This window comes from Manis javanica, chromosome 2 (genome assembly GCF_040802235.1).
Source record: "Manis javanica isolate MJ-LG chromosome 2, MJ_LKY, whole genome shotgun sequence".
NCBI lineage: Eukaryota > Metazoa > Chordata > Mammalia > Pholidota > Manidae > Manis > Manis javanica.
The window spans coordinates 179,338,659-179,363,742 of NC_133157.1; the positions used below are offsets into that span (position 1 = coordinate 179,338,659).

Genomic DNA, 25,084 nt, shown 5'->3' on the forward strand with positions numbered 1-25,084 from the left:
GTCACTCGTACCAGCTCTGCAAACTATCTCTATCACCATGAAGAGGCAAAACTACAGGCAGACAAAGATCACAGAGACAACACCTGAGAAGGAGACAGACCTAACCAGTCCACCTGAAAAAGAATTCAAAATGAAAATCATGAACATGCTGACAGAGATGCAGAGAAAAATGCAAGAGCAATGCGATGAGATGCAGAGAAAAATGCAAGAGCAATGGGATGAAGTCCAGAGGGAGATCACAGATGTCAGGAAGGAGATAACAGAAGTGAAACAATCCCTGGAAGGATTTATAAGCAGAATGGATAAGATGCAAGAGGCCATTGAAGGAATAGAAGCCAGAGAACAGGAAAGTATAGATGCTGACTAGAGAGAGATAAAAGGATCTCCAGGAATGAAACAACACTAAGAGAACTATGTGACCAATCCAAAAGGAATAATATTCATATTACAGGGGTACCAGAAGAAGAAGAAAGAGGAAAAGGGATAGAAAGTCTTTTTGAAGATATAATTGCTGAAAACTTCCCCAAACTGGGGGAGGAAATAATCGAACAGACCATGGAATTACACAGAACCCCCAACAGAAAGGATCCAAGGAGGACAACACCAAGACACATAGTAACTAAAATGGCAAGGATCAAGGACAAGGAAAGAGTTTTAAAGGCAGCTAGAGAGAAAAAGGTCACCTATAAAGGAAAACCCATCAGGCTAACATCAGACTTCTCGACAGAAACCCTACAGGCCAGAAGAGAATGGCATGATATACTTAATGCAATGAAACAGAAGGGCCTTGAACCAAGGATACTGTATCCAGCACGACTATCATTTAAATATAATGGCAGGATTAAACAATTCCCAGACAAGGAAACGCTGAGGGAATTTGCTTCCCACAAACCACCTCTACAGGGCATCCTACAGGCACTGCTCTAGATGGGAGCACTCCTAAAAAGAGCACAGAACAAAACACACAACATATGAAGAATGGAGGAGGAGAAACAAGAAGGGAGAGAAGAAAAGAATCTCCAGACAGTGTATATAACAGCTCAATAAGCGAGCGAAGTTAGGCAGTAAGATACTAAAGAAGCTAACCTTGAACCTTTGGTAACCATGAATCTAAAGCCTGCAATGGCAATAAGTACATATCTCTCAATAGTCACCCTAAATGTAAATGGACTTAATGCACCAATCAAAAGACACAGAGTAATAGAATGGATAAAAAAGCCAGACCCATCTATATGCTGCTTACAAGAAACTCACCTTAAGCCCAAAGACAAGCATAGAATAAAAGTCAAGGGATGGAAAAACATATTTCAGGCAAACAACAGTGAGAAGAAAGCAGGGGATGCAGTACTAATATCAGACAAAATAGACTTCAAAACAAAGAAAGTAACAAGAGATAAAGAAGGATACTATATAATGATAAAGAGCTCAGTCCAACAAGAGGATATAACCATTCTAAATATATATGCACCCAATACAGGAGCACCAGCATATGTGAAGCAAATACTAACAGAACGAAAGGGGGAAATAGACTGCAATGCATTCATTTTAGGAGACTTCAACACACCACTCACCCCAAAGGATACATCCACCGGGCAGAAAATAAGTAAGGACACACAAGCACTGAACAACACACTAGAACAGATGGAGCTAATAGACATCTATAGAACTCTACATCCAAAAGCAACAGGATATACATTCTTCTCAAGTGCACATGGAACATTCTCCAGAATAGACCACATACTAGCCCATAAAAAGAGCCTCAGTAAATTCCAAAATATTGAAATTCTACCAACCAATTTGTCAGACCACAAAGGTATAAAAGTAGAAATAAATTCTACAAAGAAAACAAAAAGGCTCACAAACACATGGAGGCTTAACAACATGTGACTAAATAATCAATGGATCAATGAACAAATCAAAATAGAGATCAAGGAATACATAGAAACAAATGACAACAACAACACAAGGCCCCCCTTCTCTGGGACGCAGCGAAAGCAATCTTAAGAGGAAAGTATATAGCAATCCAGGCACACTTGAAGAAGGAAGAACAATCCCAAATGAATAGTCTAACATCACAATTATCGAAACTGGAAAAAGAAGAACAAATGAGGCCTAAAGTCAGCAGAAGGACGGACATAATAAAGATCAGAGAAGAAATAAACAAAATTGAGAAGAATAAAACAATAGCAAAAATCAACGAAACCAAGAGCTGGTTCTTTGAGAAAATAAACAAAATAGATAAGCCTCTAGCCAAACTTATTAAGAGAAAAAGAGAATCAACACAAATCAACATAATCAGAAATGAGAATGGAAAAATCACGACAGACTCTACAGAAATACAAAGAATTATTAAAGACTACTATGAAAAAGGAACCATACAGTATGGGAGAATATATTTGAAAATGACAGATCCGATAAAGGCTTTACGCCCAGAATATATAAAGAGCTCACACGCCTCAACAAACAAAAAACAAATAACCCAATTAAAAAATGGGCAGAGGAACTGAACAGACAGTTCTCTAAAAAAGAAATACAGATGGCCAAGAGACACATGAAAAGATGCTCCACATCGCTAATTATCAGAGAAATGCAAATTAAAACTACAATGAGGTATCACCTCACACCAGTAAGGATAGCTGCCATCCAAAAGACAAACAACAACAAATGTTGGCGAGGCTGTGGAGAAAGGGGAACCCTCCTACACTGCTGGTGGGAATGTAAATTAGTTCAACCATTGTGGAAAGCAGTATGGAGGTTCATCAAAATGCTCAAAACAGACCTACCATTTGACCCAGGAATTCCACTCCTAGGAATTTACCCTAAGAATGCAGCAATCAAGTTTGAGAAAGACAGATGCACCCCTATGTTTATCGCAGCACTATTTACAATAGCCAAGACTTGGAAGCAACCTAAATGTCCATCGGTAGATGAATGGATAAAGAAGATGTGGTACATATACACAATGGAATACTACTCAGCCATAAGAAGAGGGAAAATCCTACCATTTGCAGCAACATGGATGGAGCTGGAGAGTATTATGCTCAGTGAAATAAGCCAAGCGGTGAAAGAGAAATACCAAATGATTTCACTCATCTGAGGAGTATAAGAACAAAGGAAAAACTGAAGGAACAAAACAGCAGCAGAATTACAGAACCCAAAAATGGACTAACAGGTACCAAAGGGAAAGGAACTGGGGAGGATGGGTGGGCAGGGAGGGATACGGAGGGGGAAAAAAAGGGGGGTATTAAGATTAGCATGCATGGGGGGGGAGGAGAAAGGGGAGGGTGGGCTGCACAACACAAAGAGGACAAGTAGTGATTCTACAACATTTTGCTAAGCTGATGGACAGTAACCGTAATGTGGTTTTTATGGGGGACCTGATATAGGGGAGAGCATAGTAAACATAGTATTCTTCATGTAAGTGTAGATTAAAGATTAAAAAAAAAAAAGAAAGAAAGAAAAGGGGGATTACTCCTTGATAGGATAAAACTATTGGTAAATCAAAGATCAACGCATGCTTTAAACATCCTTAATGTTGATCACTTAAAGGGTGTCAGATGATCAGCTATGGAGGTACTCTTTTCTGATAATATTCCTTTCTCTTAATAAAAAAAAAAAAAAAAAAGCAGTTCCTGTGTGCTGACCTCCAATGAGTTCTGCACAGTGCTATAGAGGGCATGTCAAAATGTGGGCAAAGGGTCTGTTTGTTTCTATGCAGAAGATCAAGGCCTAGCTTGGATACCCAGAAAATGAACTAGGATATGATATGAGGAGGAGCTTCCGGCGTCAGCACTCTCTGGAGGACTTGTGCCAGGGGGATGATCATCAAAAGGCCTCCACAGGGATCTGGGCGATGCTGCGGTTGTGGCTGCATCCACCCCACCGTTTCCTGGACTTGCCATTGGAATGAGGAGAGAGATGTCTAGGCTGGCATGTGAATACAGTGAGACAACAAATTTGACCGGATCTGTACTGTTGGAACTCAACCAGGAGTTGGGAGGGGTGCAAGTTGTAGCACTCCAAAATCTTATGACTATAGACTATCTACGGTTAAAAGAACATATGGGATGTGAACAGATCCCAGAAATGGGCTGCTTTAATTTGTCTGATTTCTCTCAGACTGTTCAAGTACAGTTGGACAATATCCATCATATCATAGACAAATTTTCACAAATGCCGAGGGTGCCTAAATGGTTTTCTTGGCTTCACTGGAGATGGATGGTAATTATAGATTTGCTTTGTTTATGTCACCGTATTCCTATTATGTTAATATGTGTGTGCAAATTAGTTAGTAGTTTAAAACCTATACATACTTAAGGTACTCTACAAGAAGATATGTCAAAGAAATAATCAATCCTCCCATGTTTTCTTCCATATGCTACCTCTATAGCTTTTCTTCTTCCTTCCTAATTACAACCCTTAAATAGAATTCGTGCCTCATATAGAATTTACCGAGTATCATAATTCCTCCAGGTGGTAAAGATACCTCGAGACAAGTGCTGGGCATAGAAGCCACAGGGCATAAATCTGCAAAGAAGTAAAAAGCTAACCTTTTCAAACAATATGGCTTCTCTCTCACTTACCAACTTTACATTTCCCTGTGTGGCCCTGGAAGATGACTGGTTAGCCAAAGACGGGTAAGATTCCTCAAGGGAGGAACAACCTAAGACAGGCACAGTCGCAGGGGGGCCGTCAGGTGAGAAATTGGGGATCAACAGAGGTGAGGCTCAGAACCTCACCCCCCCTGCTTTGAGAGAAATCTTCTGCATCCGTGGATGTTTTGCTGCCCTTGTCTAGCTTGGATTAATACTTAGTCCATAGGCACACACCTGATCATCTACATTTGCCCTCTTACAGCACTAAACTATGTTTTCTACCTTTATCTTGCATCTACCTACCACTTCAGCATTTTATTAACAATAAAAATAATAATAATAATAAAGGGAGAAATGTGGGATCAACATATAAATCAAGTGTAAAAATCAAACGAATATTCATATTTGACCTCATTGTTTATTGTTCATAATGCGTGATCAAAACCGAAAGTTTCTGTGATGAATGCCCTTGTACTGTTCACCATGTAAGAATTTATTCACTATGTAAGAATTCGTTCACCATGTAAGAACTTGTTCGTTATGCTTCAGAAGATTGTAGCCTGACGAGAATTAGGCTTGAGATGGATTAATGATTGTACATTGAGCATTGACCCCCCTATACTGAATTTTATTGTTAACAACCATTTGATCAATAAATATGACAGATGCCCTCTCAAAAAAAAAAATATGAACTATGTCATAATGCCTGAGCAAAACCAAAAGCCTCTGTGATGACTGCCCTTGTACTGTTCACCAGGTAACTTATTCACTATGTAAGAATTTGTTCTCCATGTAAGAACTTGTTTGCTATGCTTCAGAAGATTGGAGACTGACGAAAATTAGGCTTGGGGTGGATTAATGATTGTGCATTGAGCATTGACTCCCCTATACAGAATTTTATTGTTGTTAACAACCATTTGATCAATAAATATGAGAGATGCCCTCTCAAAAAAAAAAAAAAAAAAAGTACACACTTCCAATTGTAAAATAAATAAGTAACCGGGATGTAATGTATAGCATAAGGAATATAGTCAAAATATTGTAACAACTTTGTATGGTGATAGCTGGTAGCTAGAATTATCATGTATATAAATGTTGAATCACTGTGTTGTACACCTGAAACTAATGTAATACTGTGTGTCAACTACCCTCCAATAAAAAATAATTAAAAAAAAAAAAAACTTTCTGGTCCCTAGTATCTTTTTCAAGATATTACTCCTTCCCTTCACAACCAAATTTCTTTTACATAATTTATTTACTTATATCCACTACCTACATTTGCCTGTTTCCACTCATCAGTTATTCATTACAATATGACTTTTGTTTCAAACACTTTCTGGAACTATTCTCTCAAATATTACCAAAACCTGAAAACTATGTCCCAAGCTTCTTCTTGATGATTTGACTTCTCTAAAGCACTTCAAACCAAAGGATTAGCCAGGGGACTCAACTGTAAGTTTTTCAAGATCCCTTCATTCAGTCATAAAATGTTTTTGAATTCACACTATTTGATGTAAAAGCTGAACAAGAGAAAGTTCTTGCCTTTGTATGTCACAGTTTAGTGAAGGAAAGTCAGGCAAATAGATAAAACATAATATAGGATAGTATGGTTGAACAGCTTGAGGGAGAATTAATGGTCTCATAGTTCATCAGAATGAGAAGGAATAAAGGAATGAAAGAATGTCTTTGTTTCTAAAGAAAGTAAATACAGCTTTGAATATCAGGACATCTAAGGCTTCCTGTATTAGTTTCTAAGAACTGCTCTAACAAAGTACCACAGACTAGATGGCTTAAAACAACAAAATTTATTTCCTTACAGTCTGAAAACCAGCAAAGTCCAAAATCAAGGTGTGTGGCAGGACCATTCCCTCCCTGAAAACTCCAGGAGATAATCTTTCCTTGCCTCTCTCTAGCTTTTGGTAGTTGCTGACAATTCTTGGTGCTCCTTGGTTTGCAGCTGTATACTCCAATCTCTGCCTCCACTGTCACACAGCCTTTTCCCTCTATATTTGTGTGTCTCCCTCTCCTCATAAGGACAGCAGCCATTGGATTTAAGGTCCACCCTAATCCAATATGACCTCATCTTCACTTTACTACATCTGCAAAGACCCTATTTCCCAGTAAGGTCACATTAACAGGTACTGGAGCTTTATCCTTGAACAAATCTTTTTAGGGGACACAATTCAACCCATTACATTTCCCACCTCCCAGACTACTTTTCCCAAGTCCAAGCATAGACAAAAAAAACAAGTGACCCTTCTAACATTACCTCCAAAAAAGGCACCTTCTCTAAGCCATAGGGCAAGTCATTGGTGACAGACCTACACCTTCATTCTCCTGAAAGGACTGTTACCTGCAAACATGTCAGGTTATGAAGAGACTTAAAGTGTTCAGTGAGTCTACAGGAGTGGAAATGTACTTGTCAGGGCTCTTTCAGTTGAGAAAGAAACCAAACTTAAACCAGCTGCATAAATGACATCATTGATAAACTGGATATCAAATACTACAAATTACTATCAATCTTATTTGGAGTAATAATGTTGTAGGTAAGCAAGAGAAAGCATTTATTTTAAGAAATGCATGCCAAAGTACCTAGGGGTGATGTGGCATGATATCAGCGACTTATCTTCACATGATCCAGGAAAAAAAAAAAAAGTACATACAGAAATAGAGAGAGAGAGAGAGAAATCAGGCAAATTGTTAACAACTGTTGAATTTAGGATGATCCTTGGATTATTCTTTTAACTTCTCTCTATGAAGGAAGCTTTTCAAAGTAAAAAGGTAATGGGGGAAAATGAAGACATATTTTAACTGGGACATACAGGCATAGGCCTCACTTCAAGAGAGATTTGAGCCAGGATTAAAAAGAAGTCAAAAGGGGAATGTATACTACATTAGGTCTTTCATCTCCATACTTTTCTATATACAATATCCCTCTCCAGCAAGTTATTACTGAAAACAAGATGTTTCTCACAATGCTCTTTCCCCAATTACCCTCTCTCTGAATGAGAGGCAGGAGGGTATCAGGAGGTTGGCACAGGTTCCCTAATCCAGTGAATGTACTAAATCGGAGAAGGGATTAACAGATTAAGGGTTGAGTAAATTAACTCGCTCTTCAATTTATCTTAACTCTTAACTCCCTTCTCATATATAGTGGGGAAGAAAATGAGAAACTATAGTAGAACAAATAAAGCACCAAATCAGTAACACAGAACGTCTTATATTCTACACAGTCTAAACATCATCCTCTGTTAAAGAGATTAGCTATCATAATAGAAGAGAAATAGGCATACACAGATCTTACCTGCCACAGGCTTGGCAGTAGAGAAGAAAGCCTGGAAAATAGGATATTCACCTAACAAAGGTGGAAGGAAGAAAGAAGACAGAGAGCAAAGCAGTGAGATGGGCCAGCAGCTAAACCACCATGTCCAGCATTGTCTCTAGGGATCTTAGCTCCCTAGCTATAGCCCTCAAGTATCTTCTGATGCTAGTTACAGCTGCTGAAAGTTATGAAGTACAAATAAATGACACTAAGGATCCTGGCCAGCTGGGAAAATACAGAATTCCTTTGAGCCCCAATAAGAAATGAAACCATTCATAGGTGAAATTTATTAATCATCACACAGCTCAAGAACTTCCCTCAAAAGAGTTAAGCACTTAAGGCTCTTTGTTGATTTGCACTGGTATCTTAAGTATGGCAATTACTATTCTACAGACTAACAGATGATGTGCTCTCCCTGAAGCTGTTTATTCAACCAAAAAATGAATAAAATGTAAATTGGAAAAATGTAGTCTTAAAGCTGCCTTTCATGAAGCCAAAAATAAATCTGTGAACAAACTTAGTTTTTAATTACTTAAAAAATATTGACCCCTTACAGATACAAAAAGAAACAAAATCATTATTTTAATTCGATTAAGAAATCAGGGAGAGAGAATTTGTTAGATGTATGGTATTCCTCCAATTATATATCTTCATAATTCAAATATGATTTCAAGGTACTCCATGGAGTATAAAAAACTAACAATTTTACTCATTTCAAGTTCACTTCACCAATTTTAATACTGTTAACATGATCTTTAAGAAAAAAAATTATTAAATCTTTACAAACCAATTATTTTGGTACCTGAGGGAAAGACCATAATTGACCAGTAAGTTTATGCCAAACAGTCTTAGGCATACACCTATTATAAAGTACAAGATTTGAATTACATGGCTATGAATGCAATCACTAAAGAAACAATTCAATTCAAAATTGCATCTAAAAGAATAAATACCTAGGAATAAACCTAACCAAAGAGGTAAAAGAACTATACCATGAAAACAACAAGACACTCATGAGAGAAATTAAAGAAGACACCAATAAATGGAAACACATGCCATGCTCATGGATAGGAAGAATTAATATTGTCAAAATGGCCATCCTGCCTAAAGTAATCTACAAATTCAATGCAATTCTTATCAAAATACCAACAGCATTCTTCAATGAACCAGAGAATATTGTTCTAAAATTCATATGGAACCACAAAAGACCCCGAATAGCCAAAGCAATCCTGAGAAGGAAGAATAAAGCTGGGGAGATTACACTCCCCAACATCAAGCTCTACTACAAAGCCAGAGTAATCAAGAAAATTTAGTACTGACACAAGAACATAACAACAGACCAATGGAACAGACTAGAGAGCCCAGATGTAAACCCAAGTATATATGGTCAATTAATATATGATAAAGGAGCTATGGACATACAATGGGGAAATGACAGCCTCTTCAACAACTGCTGTTGGCAAAACTGGACAGCTACATGCAAGAGAATGAAACTGGATTATTGTTTAACCCCATACATAAAAGTAAACTCCAAATGGATCAAAGACCTGAATGTAAGTCATGAAACCATAAAACTCTTAGAAGACAACATAGGCAAACATCTCCTGAATATAAGCATGAGCAACTTTTTCCTGAACCCATTTCCTCGAGAAAGGGAAACAAAAGCAAAAATGAACACATGGGACTACATCAAACTAAAAAGCTTCTGTACAGCAAGGGACACCATCAACAGAACAAAAAGGCATCCTACAGTATGGGAGAATATATTTGTAAATGACATATCGAACAAGGGGTTAACATCTAAAATATATAAAGAACTCACATACCTCAACACCCAAAAAGCAAATAACCCTATTAAAAAATGGGCAGAGGATATGAAGAGATAATTCTCCAAAGAAGAAATTCAGATAGCCAACAGGCACATAAAAAGATGCTCCACCTCAATAATTATCAGGGAAATGCAAATAAAAACCACAATGAGATATAACCTCACACCAGTTAGGATGGCCAGCATTGAAAAGACTAAGAACAACAAATGCTGGCAAGGATGCGGAGAAAGGGAAGCCCTCCTACGCTGCTGGTGGGAATGTAAAATAGTTCAACCATTGTGGAAACCAGTATGGAGGCTCCTCAAAAAAACCAAAAAGTAGAAATACCATTTGACCTAGGAATTCCACTCCTAGGAATTTACCCAAAGAATACAAGTTCTCAGATTCAAAAAGACATAGGCACCCCTATATTTATCGCAGCACTATTTACAATAGCCAAGATATGGAGGCAACCTAAGTGTCCATAAGTAGATGAGTGGATAAAGAAAATGTGGTACATATATACAATGGAATATTATTCAGCCAAAAGAAAGAAAGAAATCCTACCATTTACAACATGGAAGGAGCTGGAGGATATTATGCTCAGTGAAATAAGCCAGGCAGAGAAAGACAAATGATGTCCCTCACTTGTGGAGTATAACAACAAAGCAAAACTGAAGGAACAAAACAGCAGCAGACTTACAGACTTCAAGAAGGGATTAACGGTTACCAAAGGGGAGGGGTGTGGGAGGGAGAAAGGGATTGAGGGGTATTATGTTTAGTACACATGGTGCAGGGGATCATGGGGAAGACAGTGTAGCACAGAGAAGGCAAATAGTGAATCAGTGGCAACTTATTACACTTACGGACAGTGACTGAAATGGGGTATGGGGAGAGTTCAATAATATGGGTGAATGTAGTAACCACATTGTTTTTTCATGTGAAACCTTCAAAAGAGTGTCTCTCAATAATACCTTAATAAAAAAAAATCTGAACTGCCAACAATCTTCAGATAGCACATCAACAATTTTCAAATACAACATACTCATTCTTAAAAATAATCAATTTAAACAATAAATACTGTACTATGACTGGTCAGGTATAAACCTGATCAATAAAAGACAGTCTTACCTGTATGAAGTGGATCTAACGTTGCTATTGCAGATGCTTCAGAGCAGTACTTTCCACTATAATTATCCCCATGATTAATTTCTTTAGTACATTCTTCAATAGGCAGAGGCTTTAAACTGCATATTCTGGGATGGCTTTGTGATTGGAGAAAGGTATTCCTATTTGTAGCAACCTAAAAGATATATGTATCTTCTGCAGAAATTAAATTTAATTCTCATATTTTTACATAATAGATTCCTAATTTGAAAGTATGAGCTACCCCAGTTTCTCTATATCCAAATAGGAAATAGATATTTTAAAATAAATTAAAAATCTGGTTTTTATTGCTTATTAAACTAGTTTTAATAATCTTATAAAAGCTGAAAGACATAACAGAATGAAAATTATAATGTATTTTAACCAACGTATCAGAAGTTTTTAAATAACAAAATGCCATTCTCAGAGTCAATTGCTTTTTCTTGCTAAATTTCTCAAAATTTAAATCTGCACTTAAATACTGTTCATTTATTAGCTGTGATAATGATACTATCATTGTGTTATTTTCTTAAAGAGTCCTATATTTTAGAGACAAATACTAAAATATTTACCAATGAAAACACATTCCTAGAATTTGCATCAAAATAATGAGCATGGAAGAACTACAGAGGAAGTTGTAGAGGTAAAAACAAACAAGATTAGTCATGAATTGACAACTATTGAGCTAAACAGTGGGTACATTTTGTGTATGAATTAGCTTTCTATTGCTGTTGTAACAAATTACCACACACTTTGTGACTTACCACAATGCAAACTTATCATTTTACAATTCTGTGAACTCTGACTTGGGTCTTACTAGGCTTAACTCTAGGTGATCTGCAGGACTGTATCACTTTCCTGGAGGCACTAAGGGAGAACACATTTCCGTGACTTTTCAAACTTGTAAAATTTACCCACATCACTTTTAAGGATCTTTGAGATTATGCTGGGTACACCCAGGTAATCCAGAATAACCTCCCCATCTCAGAGTCCTTAATATTAATCAACTAGTCAAAGTCCCCTTTGCTGTGTAAAGTAACATATTTACAGGTTCCAAGAATGAGGACATGGACATTTAGGGAGGACCATTCATCTGCCTACCACAGTATGCTACAGATTTTTTTAAAAGAATTACTCAAATAACACACACAGTTGTCATATCTCTATATTCATTAAAATAAATTTCAGAGGCATTCAAAAAATATATCTGAAAAAAAAATGTATCTGATAAGATTTTAAAGTAAGTTCTAGCAATAAACTAATGAAGGTCATCATTTTTTGAAACATTTTGATATAACTTTAACTGTACAGAAACATTCCAAAAATAACAACAAGAAGGCCCATATATCCTTTACACAGATTCATCATTTGTTTACATTTTGCTTCATTTTTGCTTTCCCTTCCTCTTTCCTTCCCTCCCTCCCTGTGTGTGTGCATGCCATAATATTACCTTTGGTAACCACGAATGCAAAACCTGCAAAAGTAGTAAGTAAGTACATATTTATCAATAATCACCCTAAATGTAAAAGGACTGAACGCACCAGTCAAAAGACACAGAGTAATAGAAAGGATAAAAAAGCAAGACCCTCTATATGCTGACTATAAGAGTCTCACCTCAAACCCAAAGACATACACAGACTAAAAGTCAAGGGATGGAGAAAGATATTTCATGCAAACAATAGAGAGAAAAAAGAAGGTGTTGCAGTACTTACATCAGACAAAATAGACCTCAAAACAAAGAGAGTAAGAAGAGTTAAAGAAGGACATTACATAATGATAAAGGAGTCAGTCCAACAAGAGGATATAACCATTATAAATATCAATGCAGCCAACAAAGGAGCACCTACATATGTGAAACAAATACTAACTGAATTAAAGGAAGAAATAGAATGCAATGCATTCATTTTAGGAGACTTCAACACACCACTCACTACAAAGGACAGATCAACCAGACAGAAAATAAAGAAAAACACTAGAACAGATGAAACTAACAGACATCTACAGAACTCTAGACCCAAAAGCAGCAGGATACACATTCTTCTCCAGTGCACATGGAACATTTTCCAGAATAGACCACATACTAGGCCACAAAAAGAGCCTCAGTAAATTAAAAAAGACTGAAATTCTGCCAACCAACTTCTCAGATCACAAATGCATAAAACTAGAAATAAATTCTACAACGAAAACAAAAAGCCTCACAAACACACAGAGGCTTAACAACATGCTCCTATATAATTAATGGATCAATGACCAAATTAAAGCAGAGATCAAGCAATATATGGAGACAAATGAAAACAACAGCACAACGCCCCAACTTCTGTGGGATGCAGCAAAGGCAGTTATGAGAGGAAAGTATATAGCGATCAGGCCTTTTAAAAGAAGGAAAAACAATCCCAAATGAATAGTCTAAATTCACAATTATTGAAAATGGAAAAAGAAGAACAAACAAGGCCCAAAATCAGCAGAAGGGACATAATAAAGATTAGAGAAGAAATAAATAAAATTGAGAAGAATAAAACAATAAAAAAAATTTAATGAGACCAAGAGCTGGTTCTTTGAGAAAATGAACAAAATAAATAAACCCCTAACCAGACTTATTAAGAGAAAAAGAGAATCTACACACATAACAAGAATGAGAAATGAGAAAGGAAAAATCACTACAGACACCACAGAAAAAACAAAGAATTATTAGAGAATACTATGAAAATCTATATGCTAACAAGATGGATAACCCAGAAGAAATGGACAACTTTCTAGAAAAATACAACTTTCCAACACTGACCAAGAAAGAAACAGAAAATCTAAACAGGCCAATTACCAGCAACGAAATTGAATCGCTAATCAAAAAACTACCCAAGAGCAAAACCCCTGATCCAGATGAATTCACCACTGAATTTTATCAGACATTTAGAGAAGACATAATACCCATTCTCCTTAAAGTTTTCCAAAAAATAGAAGAGAAGGGAATACTTTCAAACTCATTCTATGAAGCCTGCATCACTCTAATACCAAAACCAGGCGAAGACACCACAAAAAAAGAAAACTACAGACGAATATCCCTGATGAAGAATGATGCAAAAATACTCAACAAAATATTAGCAAACCGAATTCAAAAATACATCAAAAGGATCATACACCATGATCAAGCAGGATTCATCTCAGGGATGCAAGGATGGTACAACATTCGAAAATCCATAAACATCATCCACCACATCAACAAAAAGGACAAAAACCACATGATCATCTCCATAGATGCTGAAAAAGCATTCAACAAAATTCAACATCCATTCATGATAAAAACTCTCAACAAAATGGGCATAGAGGGCAAGTACCTCAACATAATAAAGGCCATATATGATAAACCCACAGCCAACATCATACTGAACAGTGAGAAGCTGAAAGCTTTTCCTCTGAGATCAGGTACAAGACAGGGATGCCCACTCTCCCCACTGTTATTCAACATAGTACTGGAGGTCCTAGCCACGGCAATCAGACAAAACAAAGAAATAAAAGGCATCCAGATTGGTAAGGAATAAGTCAAACTGTCACTGTTTGTAGAGGACATGGTATTGTACATCAAAAACCCTAAAGACTCCACTCCAAAACTACTAGAACTGATATCGGAATTCAGCAAAGTTGCAGGATACAAAATTAACACACAGAAATCTGTTGCATTCCTACACACTAATGATGAACTAGCAAAAAAGAGAAATCAGGAAAATAATTCCATTCACAATTGCATAAAAAAGAATAAAATCCCCAGGATAAACCTAACCAAGGAAGTGAAAGACCTATATCCTGAAAACTACAAGATACTCTTAAGAGAAATTAAAGAAGACACTAATAAATGGAAGTTCACCCCATGCTCTTGGATAGGAAGAATTAATATTGTCAAAATGGCCATCCTGCCTAAAGCAATCTACAGATTCAATGCAATCCCTATCAAAATATCAACAGCATTCTTCAACAAACTGGAACAAATAGTTCTAAAATTCATATGGAACCACAAAAGACCCCAAATAGGCAAAGCAATCCTGAGAAGGAAATAAAGCATGGGGGATTTTGCTTCCCAACTTCAAGCTCTACTACAAAGCCACAGTAATCAAGACAATTTGGTACTGGCACAAGAACAGACCCATAGACCAGTGGAACAGAATAGAGTCCAGATATTAACCCAAGCATATATGGTCAATTAATATATGATAAAGGAGCATGGATATACAATGGGTAAATGACAACCTATTCAACAGCTGATGTTGGCAAAACTGGAAAGCTACATGTAAAATAATGTAACTGAATTACTGTCTGACCCCATACACAAAAGTAAACTCAAAATGGATCAAAGACTTGTATGTATGTCATGAAACCATAAAACTTAGGAAAAAGCTTAGGCAAAAATCTCTTGGACATGAACATGAGAGACTTCTTCATGAACATATCTCCCCGGGCATGGGAAACAAAAGCAAAAATGAACAAGTGGGACTATATCAAACTAAAAAGCTTCTGTATAGCAAAGGACACCATCAGTAGAACAAAAAGACATACTACAGTATGGGAGAATATATTCATAAATTACATATCTGATAAGGGGTTGACATCCAAATTATATAAAGAGCTCACACACCTCAACAAACAAAAAGCACAGAGAGGGCAGGTAGTGAATCTGTGGCATCCAGATGGTGACTGCATTGGGGTATTGGTGGGAACTTGATGGTATGGGTGAGTGTAGTGACCACATTGTATTTTCATGTTGAGACCTTCACTATAGTGTATATCAATAATATGTTAACAAAAAAATTTTTTTAATAATATTAATAATAATTAGGGGAGAAAGTGTTTTTTACTGTTACCACAACTTTATTTTATAGACCCAACTACATGTCAGTCATTTTTTAAATTATTATGTTATCATTATTCTAAGGTTTTTGGAAGAATTTTTTGGATATACGCTAATTCCTATAGGCAGTTAAGTATAGTTAAGTCCTTAAATGACATTTTTAAAAAATACATGGTTCTCAGATACTATGTACATTTTTATGCACTTTGTTTTTACCTGTTAATAATACATCTTGGCAATTCCTCTACATCAATAAAATACATATATATAGTTCTCTATATTATGCTTCCTTCACTTTTTTTTTTTTACCTCTAGTAATTTTCTATCTGTACTCAGCTTCATTGTGTCTTCACTTGGACTTGGATTACTTCTTCCTGGTGGTACAAATTTTAGTTTTTTTGAGGGATTCCCCTGCAACTGACTGGGTGCTGCAGATCGTCTCATATTCGGCAGCACTGACCTAAAAAATACCCAAAACAGAAATCATCCATGAGTCTGACAGAAGCATCTCCAAATATAAAAACAGCTTATGACCACAACCATATCTTTAAAAATATAAGAGAATACACCTGCAAAAAGACTTGGAAAACAAGTTCAAAAGATAGAAAGAGCTTATTTTGTTATTTTGATACTGTATATGAATTTTGATAATGATGATGTAGTCCTTAATGCAATTTAAATACTAGTTTTGAAATCAAAGGAAACAATTATTAACATAGATATATCAAGCTTGTTTGTTTTCTATTCCACTAATCCATAAACTGCATGAGGGTAGCAATTATACTTGTTTTCTTTCCCACTCTGTAAGTAGCACCAACCTCAATACCAGACACACTGCAAATCACTAACAATTATTAATGATTTCATTGAAAATTCTGGCAATTCAAAGGGCACATTCACTTCATTCATCAGAGTTGTGTACTTTTCCTCATATAGATATCATATATGCTTTGTGAGACTTATACCTAAGCATTTCATTTTTTGGGGTGGTAATTTAAATGGTTTTGTGCTTTTAATTTCATTGCCAGTAAACAGGAAAGCAATTGCCTCGTGTATATTAACCTGGTATCTTACAACCTTGCTATAATCATATTTTGTAGCCAATTTTCATTTGATAAATCAAAAACATTTCTCATGTCATTAAACATTCTTTTAAAATTTTTTTATTAGTGGCTATAGAATTATTCATATAACAAATACTGAATGCCTTCTTTGAATTTGGTACTAGTAATACAGTGATGAATAAAAAACATAACCACACTAACACTGATTATGTCTGGATGTCAGAATTACCAATATTTATTTTCCTCTGAGTTCTTTTACGTATATATCAAATTTTCGACAAAGAAAATGCTAGGAAAGTGTCATTGACTAGATTTTTTCATTACTTATTTGATCAAATCTAAGATGCCATAAATTGTAAGATGCACAATTATTTCATATACCAAGAAAAAGTACAGCCAATTAAGCTGTGACATGTCATTGATGGTTAGACATTTCCTAATTTCAGCAATGTTAAAATGATTAAATACATGAGTGTTTGATATATAACAAGCCTTTCTATGAAGGATTAGTAGCGGAGGACACTCTACATTTCTTATTCAAGGGCAAAATATATCTAAGATTGTTAGCACAATCTTAGAGCAAATTATTAAATAGATGGTTTGTGACCATTTGTTCACTTCAAAAGCAGTACTTAGCAACACCAGTAGTCAATACCAGTTCTGTCCAAACAAGTCATACCAAAAGAACATTTTTTTATAATAGGTCAGTAGAATATTAAATTTTTCTAGATATGTAATTGACACAAATTTGAAACTGACACAAGCTAACCTCAACAAGATGACTTAAAAAGAGGTAGATACTAGGTACTGCACTATACTGTTACTTAATGGTCAAAATATGAGAAGTGCAAATGAAAAACTCAAGGCTTTCAGATGACTAGCTCAATTTAAATAAGATAATGATGAGCCTGCTTAAAGTAATAAATTCTAGATAACACTGAAATGTAATAGGTTCTATTTTCTCTGCATTTACTCAGACTTCCCTGTAATACTGTGAAACGTCTAACACCTTTTTAAAAGGAATACTAGAAAAATAAAGTAGCTAGAAACATCAGCAGTAGAAATGAAGGAAACCTGAGTCTAGTTCTGATGCTGCTACCTAAGAGATGCTTAATTTGGGCATGCTATTTAAATTCTCCCAAACTAATATCCTCAGTTGTAAAATAAATACAATAGACTAGATTCTAAAATTTCTTTTGGCACTAAATTCTAGGAATCACATCCTAAAACCTTAAAAACCTTTCTTAAACATCTAATACATGATTTCTAATTTTTCAACCCTCCTATTTATCCTGTAACTAAAGAAACAATAGCAATAGATTTAAGAATGTAGGCATAGAAGCAGCAGCAGAGTGGTGAAGAAAACTGACCTGGGAGTCAGCCTGCCTGGGCTTGAATTCTATAGCTCTGCCATTTACAAACGACCTTAGGCATCCATCATGCCATCTAATTTGTTGACATATTTCAAAGTAAACTGCAGACATCAGTATTTACCCCTAAATACTTCAGCATCCTGTTACTTAAATAAGTGCTACTTGAGCCCTTTTCCCAGCCCACAGCTCCCATTTGGCAGCCCTGCCATGATGCTACAACTTCTATGGTACCTCTAACACCTACCTATTTCTGTCCTCCCAAGCAAAAGGGCAAGTCCAGGCTAACAGCTACAACACATCAGAAAGCCTAAATTACATAGTAGTACAGTGTAATAGTGTAATATGATAACTAAGAATACAGCCTTGGAGGCAAATGCCTGAATGGCTTAAGTTGCTCCTTTGGATTTTAAACATACCTTAAAATTTTTATCATTAATTAATCTACTAATAGTATGCGGGAGAGTGTAAACTAATCTAGGGGATAAAAACCCAAGCACTACAAGCGCAGTGGGCGCGGAGGTACCACCGCCCCCAGTCACCTCTCTCGGAGGCCACCCCACCACAAACGTAACCCCACTGCGGACTCCGGACAACTGTCCGGGAAGCAGCCAGGCGTCCTTCACTCTTCAGATCGCGTCCCGGGGCCCACAGGACACGGACCGCGGACGCTCCGCCCCCTCCCTTCCCTTCTGTTTTGCAGGCCTGCTCCGGCGCCTCTCTCCGCTTTGTCGCCAACGAGCCTAACAGGTTTTCGCAGCCTCCCAAGCCTCCCTCTCCAAGGACCAACCGAGTAGGAGACGACAGGAGCCACGCATCGAGGGAGGAGGAACTGGCGTAGACAGAGATCCTGTCACCACCAGAGGAGCTCAAGGCTCCCGCCTCCGCGTAGCCAATTGCGACGAGCTTTCTGCGCGTGCGCACCAGCTCTCCGCCGCTGCTCCTCGTCCACCTCTCTGATTGGACGAATTCGCCACATCACTGCGCATGCCCCTTTGCGTTTCTTCTTAAGCGTTTCCGAGTTTTAATTCAGGTTTATGGTTCAATGGAAAAAGTGTTTTATTTGGTCTCTACAGCCAAACATGACGTAGATGCTGAAGCTACAGGCCCCAAGACAAATGACACATACTTCTTAAACCTTAGAATACGTGGATGTGTTCATGCACTTTGGTGGCCTGCATAGCTGTAAATGTTTACTTTGAAAAATAATACGTAAATATAATGGATTTTACCATAAAGCTCTTAAATTATGCTGCATTTTAGGGCTGAAGTTACTTCAAAAATTTTATTAAAATAACATATCCCTTTAAAGTACCTGGCCCAAATAAGCAAACTGACATTTTTTAAGCGGTACACATTTTAATATGGTGACAAGGTAGAGAAATACATAGGTCATGGGCCTTTTAATATAAAAGTCTCACCAAAACAGGGCACCATCTGTAGTATCTAGGAAAATACTCGTTTGAACAAAACACTTAAAAAGTGTATGAAGTGTTCATTAAACAGCCTGCTTTTCAAAATTGATTAACCATAAAAATATGTGAAGAATTAGGGAATATTAAATTTTACCAAAGTATAATAGAGGAACTATCACTTTTAATATACTAAATTATTTTAAATGTTGGATTTTAACTCTTGACAAAAGTAGTGTTTCAAACAAAGCTGTTATATAACAGCAGAAGTTTCTCTGTTTTATAAGTTAGGGTTAGTTTTCTATAGTAAGGATAAGAATAAACAGCAAAATTATGACTGTTATGCATAATCACACTTCTACAACATAGCAACTAGATGATTTTCTTTGAAACAGCACATTTCAAGCGAGCTACTTTAATTTTAGGAATAGTCTGTGAGAAGGGGAAGAAATCAACCTTTTTTTAAAATAAAAATTATCATCTTCATGGAACAGAATAGAGAGCTCAGATATAAGCGCACACATATATGTCCAATTAATATACGGTAAAGGACCATGAATATACAATGTGAAAATGAGAGCCTCTTCAACAACAGGTAGTGGCAAAACTGGGCAGCTACAGGTAAGAGAATGAAACTGGATTATTCTCTAACTCCATACACAAAAGTAAACTCAAAATGGATAAAAGACCTGAATGTAAGTCCTGACACCATAAAACTCTCAGAAAAAAAAGATAAACTAAAATCTCTTGAATATAAACATGAGCAACTTTTTCCTGAACACATCTCCTCAGACAAGGGAAACAAAAGCAAAAATGAACAAGTGGGACTACATCAAACTAAAAAGCTTCTGCACAACAAAGGACACCATCAGTAGAACCAAAAGTCATCCTACAGTATGGGACAATATATTCGAAAATGACATATCCAACAAGGGGTTAACATCCAAAATATATAAAGAGCTCACAAGCCTTAACACCCAAAAAGAAAATAACCTGATCAAAAAATGGGCAGAGGATCTGAACAGACACTTCTCCAAACAAGAAATTCAGATGGCCAATAGGCACATGAAAAAGATGCTCCACATCACTAATCATCAGGGAAATGCAAATTAAAACCGCAATGAGATATCACCTCACACCAGTTAGGATGGCCAACATCCAAAAGACAAGGAACAATAAATGCTTGCAAGGATGAGGAGAAAGGGAAACCTCATACACTGTTGGTGAGAATGTAAATTAGTTCAACCATTGTGGAAAGCAGTATGGAAGTTCCTGAAACAGTAAAAATAGAAATACCATTTGACCCAGGAATTCCACCCCTAGGAAGTTACCAGAAGAAAACAAGATCCCTGATTCAGAGAGACATATGCACTCCTATGTTTATCACAGCACTATTTACAATAGCCAAGAAATGGAAGCAACCTAAATGTCCATCAGTAGATGAATGGATAAAGAAAATGTGGTACATATACACAATGGAATATTATTCAGCCATAAGAAAACAAATCTTTTTTGCAACAACATGGATGGAGCTCGAGGGTAGTATGCTCAGTGAAATAAGCCAAGTGGAGAAAGACAAGTACCAAGTGATTACCCTCATTTGTGGAGTATAACAACAAAGCAAAACTGAAGGAACAAAACAGCAGCAGATTCACAGGCTCCAAGAAGGGACTACTGGTTACCAAAGGGAAGGGGGTGGGAAAGGTGTGTGGGGAGGGAGGGAGAAGGGGATTAAAGGGCATTATGATTAACATAGGGTAGGTGGGTCACGGGGAAGGCAGTATAGCACAGAGAAGGTAAGTAGTGACTCTATAGTATCTTTCTACACTGATGGACGGTGACTGCAATAGGGTGTGTCAGGGGTACTTGATAATATGGATGAATGTAGTAACCACAATGTTGCTCATGTGAAACCTTCATAAGATTGTCTATCAATGATACCTTAAAAAAATAAACAAAAATAAATAATAAAAATTACCATCATGAAATATGTTATTTTATGATATTAAATAAAGATGGGATAGGAATATTCCTGTCATTTTAGGCAGAAACAATACTATTTATCTTCACAAGTGTTGGCAAGGATGTGGAGAAAAGGGAGCCCTCCTAGACTGTTGGTGGGACTGCAAATGGGTCCAACTGCTTTGAAAAGCATTATGGAGGTTCCTCAAAAAAATAAGAATAGAAATACCATATGATACAGCAATTCCACTTCTGGGAATTTACCTGAAGAAAACAAAATCACTGATTTGAAAAGAAATATGCACTCCTATGTTTATTGCTGTGTTATTTACAGTAGCCAAGATAGGGAAGCAACTGAAGTATCCATCAATAGATGAATGGATAAAGAAGATGTGGTACCTATATACATGGAATATTATTCAGCTGTAAAAAAAGAAAATAAAGAAATCTTGCCATCTACCACACGTATGGACCTCAAGGGTATTATGCTAAGTGAAATAAGTCAGGTAGAGAAACAATGTGGAATCTAAAAAAATGAAACAAGTGAATAAAACAGAAATAAACTCAGACACAGAGAGAAGACTGGTTGTTACAATGGGGGAGGGGTTGGGGTAGGTGGGTAAATTAAATGAATGGATAAAGAGGCACAAAATCTCAATTACACTATAAATTAGTCATGGGGATGGAAGTACAACATAGAGAATATAGCCAATAATACTGTGATATCTTTCTGTGTTAAGAGATAGTAACTACATTGATTGGGATGAGCATTTAATAATGTATATAACTGTCAAAGCACTATGTTGTACACTTAAATCCAATGTAATATTGTATATATCAACTGTACTTCAATTAGAAAATACAACTATTTATCAGTATTAACATAATTTATTCATAAATAAATGATTGGTAATTTTCTGCATTTCAATCACAAATTCTACCAGTGAGGTGAAATATCTTCATTCAGGCCACAACTATTGACAGCCAACTATGTGCCAGTCACAGCAGGTGCTGGGGGTATAGTAGTGGGTAAAACAGACAAAAATCCCTATCTTAACAGAACTTGCAATCTGATGGAGAAACAACTGATTTAAAAGATGAGTAAGTAAACTGTGTAGTGTTCATGAAAAGTGGTAAGGAGAAGAGTAAAGCAGAGATGAAGGGTACTGAAATTTTAGATTGGGTATCCAGGGAAGGTTTCCCTGAACAAAGGTCCTTTGGTAATAATGTACTTAGGGTCAGTAGGAACAGTGAGGTGGTGGTAACTGAAGCAGAGTGAGTTCAGAGAGCAGTAAATGAGGTCAAAGAAATATTAAGAGGGACAGGGGAGTCATGTAGAACTCTGGCTTTTATTCTGAAATGGGAGGCCATTAGAGGGTTTTGAGCTGAGCTAGGAGGCTATTACCATACTTCAGACAAGAGATAATGGTGGGTTGGCCTAGGGTGGCTGCAGCAGAAGTGATTAACAGTTGGAATCTAGAAGCCAGATCAGACGTCGAGTGTGAGAGAAAAATAGTATGTAAGGATGATTCTAAGGTTTTTGGCCTGAGAAGCTGGAAGCATGGAGTTGCCATCTATTGAGAAAGAGAAGATAGCAGAGGGGTAGTTATCATGGAGTGAATATCAAGAGATCAATTTAGGTATGTCAAATTTTAGGTACTTACTAAACATCTGGTGAAGATGTCAAGATGCAAATCTGTGGCATCACAGGAGAGATCTAAGTTGGAAATTTAGAGAAATCAACATGTAAAGCCATTACACTGAAGAGTGAATAGTTTTTGAAAAATCTTCATCTAGGCAATTATGTAGATGCCAATTATTTGGAAACAAATATTTTGGCAAACTTGAGTTCATTCCCTTTCCTTCTTTGATCATTAAATACTAATGTGTTAACACCACTAAATATTTTTTGTAAGGACTCCATATGCCTCATCCTCAAGTCAACATTAGAACTACTGGTGGTAAAAGTTTCTTAATTTTGAATTAACATTAATTTGTGATTATTGGTAATGTTGGGAACATTTCTTCTGGGGGCAGTGGAGTGGAGAAAAAGAATTTGGATACCTCCTTTCTGTGTGTTTACTTTCTTTTTTCAGCTTTGTTTATCCCAGTTGTCTCATAGCCACTGCATTTCAGTTCTGGGCAGCATGCTACTTTTTACTTTAACTCTACAATAAATATCTGTAATAACATTTTTCTTCTGATTCATACTCTCCTCCACACCATGTATATTCTGTGTTCTATTTTATATTTCAGAATATATGCAAAAAGAGAGGCCCAATGATGACTTAATTTGTTTCTATGACACAGTAAGGTAAGGATGGGGAAACCGTGATTAGCACCTAGCTTTTTTCATTTCTGATTTTTCTGCCTTTTCATTGAAATGAATTTTGGAGATAAATCATTGAACAGCTTTTTCAAATATCACATTAATGATGCAGCTTTGGATAATATTTATTTTACATGACTGTGGCTTACAGGTGAATCCTGATTCCTTATTTAACTTAAAAGAAACAATGATTCCAGAGGACCCAAGTTGTTCTAAAAGGCCCAGGTGGAATGTCAGAGTAAATAGCAATAGTACTGTTCCAGGGTTACCAGAACATCAAAAGGCAGTATTCAACAATTTAAAGCAACTGCAGACTTAAGGGTGTCCTTTAGGCTCGTTTTAGTTCAAAGCTTTACATAATACTCCTAAAGCCTCTCTTTAGCAAACAAAGAGACCTTCATGAGAATAACATACAGATTGCCAAATTAAATCATTTAAGATTTATTAACTTGAAAAAAATTGAAGAATTTTTATTTGGTTTAGTCTTTCCCTTTGCTTTAAAATGAAAACCATGCAAATTTCTTTTCCAAATACCTCAAAGTTTTATTCCATTTAAAACCCAAGAATATATAACAAGATAAATATACTAACCAGAGTAAGGTCATTAAAAAATTACACTTCAAGGACACACAGCATGAAACAATGCAGCATAGTTAAGGACATCTTAGCCATGAAAGCAGCAGACATAAGAACTTAGAACACAATAATCAGAAACAGGATTTTGAAAGTCTGCAGATAGTCTAGCACCACGAGCCCTAAGGCAATTTTTATATGTAAAATGTTGGGGAGAGGATGGCTTCAGAACCCACAGCTTCTAGCAATCTTCCTTCTGTTCCCCATCAAATTGAAAATATAATTTTTGCCTGAACTTCCTCATTTCTCAATTACACCACAATAACAGCATTATGGATTCTGCACACCTTCCTCTAAATTCACACTCCAAAAAGTATTGCCATCACAGAAGTTACAAAATCTTCCTGACATATCTAGTCATCCTTACATCCTCGACCTTTGTGATCTACTTGGAGCACATGGCACGACTTACCATGCCCCAACCTCAGGTCTCTTGGAATGCTTTGTTCTGCTTTTCTGAAATGCGAATATTTTCCTCATTTTGTTTTCAAGCACCTGCTCTGCTCCCCTTCTCCCACCAGGAAGTTCTACCAGAGCAGTAATTGTTTGCACAATTTGATGCCATCATAGCCTAATATAATTCTATAGGTATTTATAGTATGTGAG

At 36.5% G+C, this 25,084-nt stretch overlaps 1 protein-coding gene across 4 annotated transcripts in view; it reads right to left on the reverse strand.

Annotated features, from left to right (window-relative positions):
* The window catches only part of RAD54B (RAD54 homolog B), a 119,542-nt gene extending 100,507 nt beyond the window's left edge, over positions 1–19,035 (reverse strand). For 2 of the 4 annotated variants that reach the window (XM_036995732.2, XM_036995731.2), the window contains exons 1-3: positions 18,933–19,035; positions 16,018–16,168; positions 10,857–11,028 (exon numbers count right to left, since the gene is read on the reverse strand). In XM_036995732.2, coding sequence (XP_036851627.1) covers positions 10,857–11,028; positions 16,018–16,152 — 307 coding nt within the window. In that variant the 5' untranslated portion in view covers positions 16,153–16,168; positions 18,933–19,035. The other 2 variants (XM_073229840.1, XM_073229839.1) reach the window with 2 other exon arrangements.
* Positions 19,036–25,084: the final 6,049 nt, after the last annotated feature.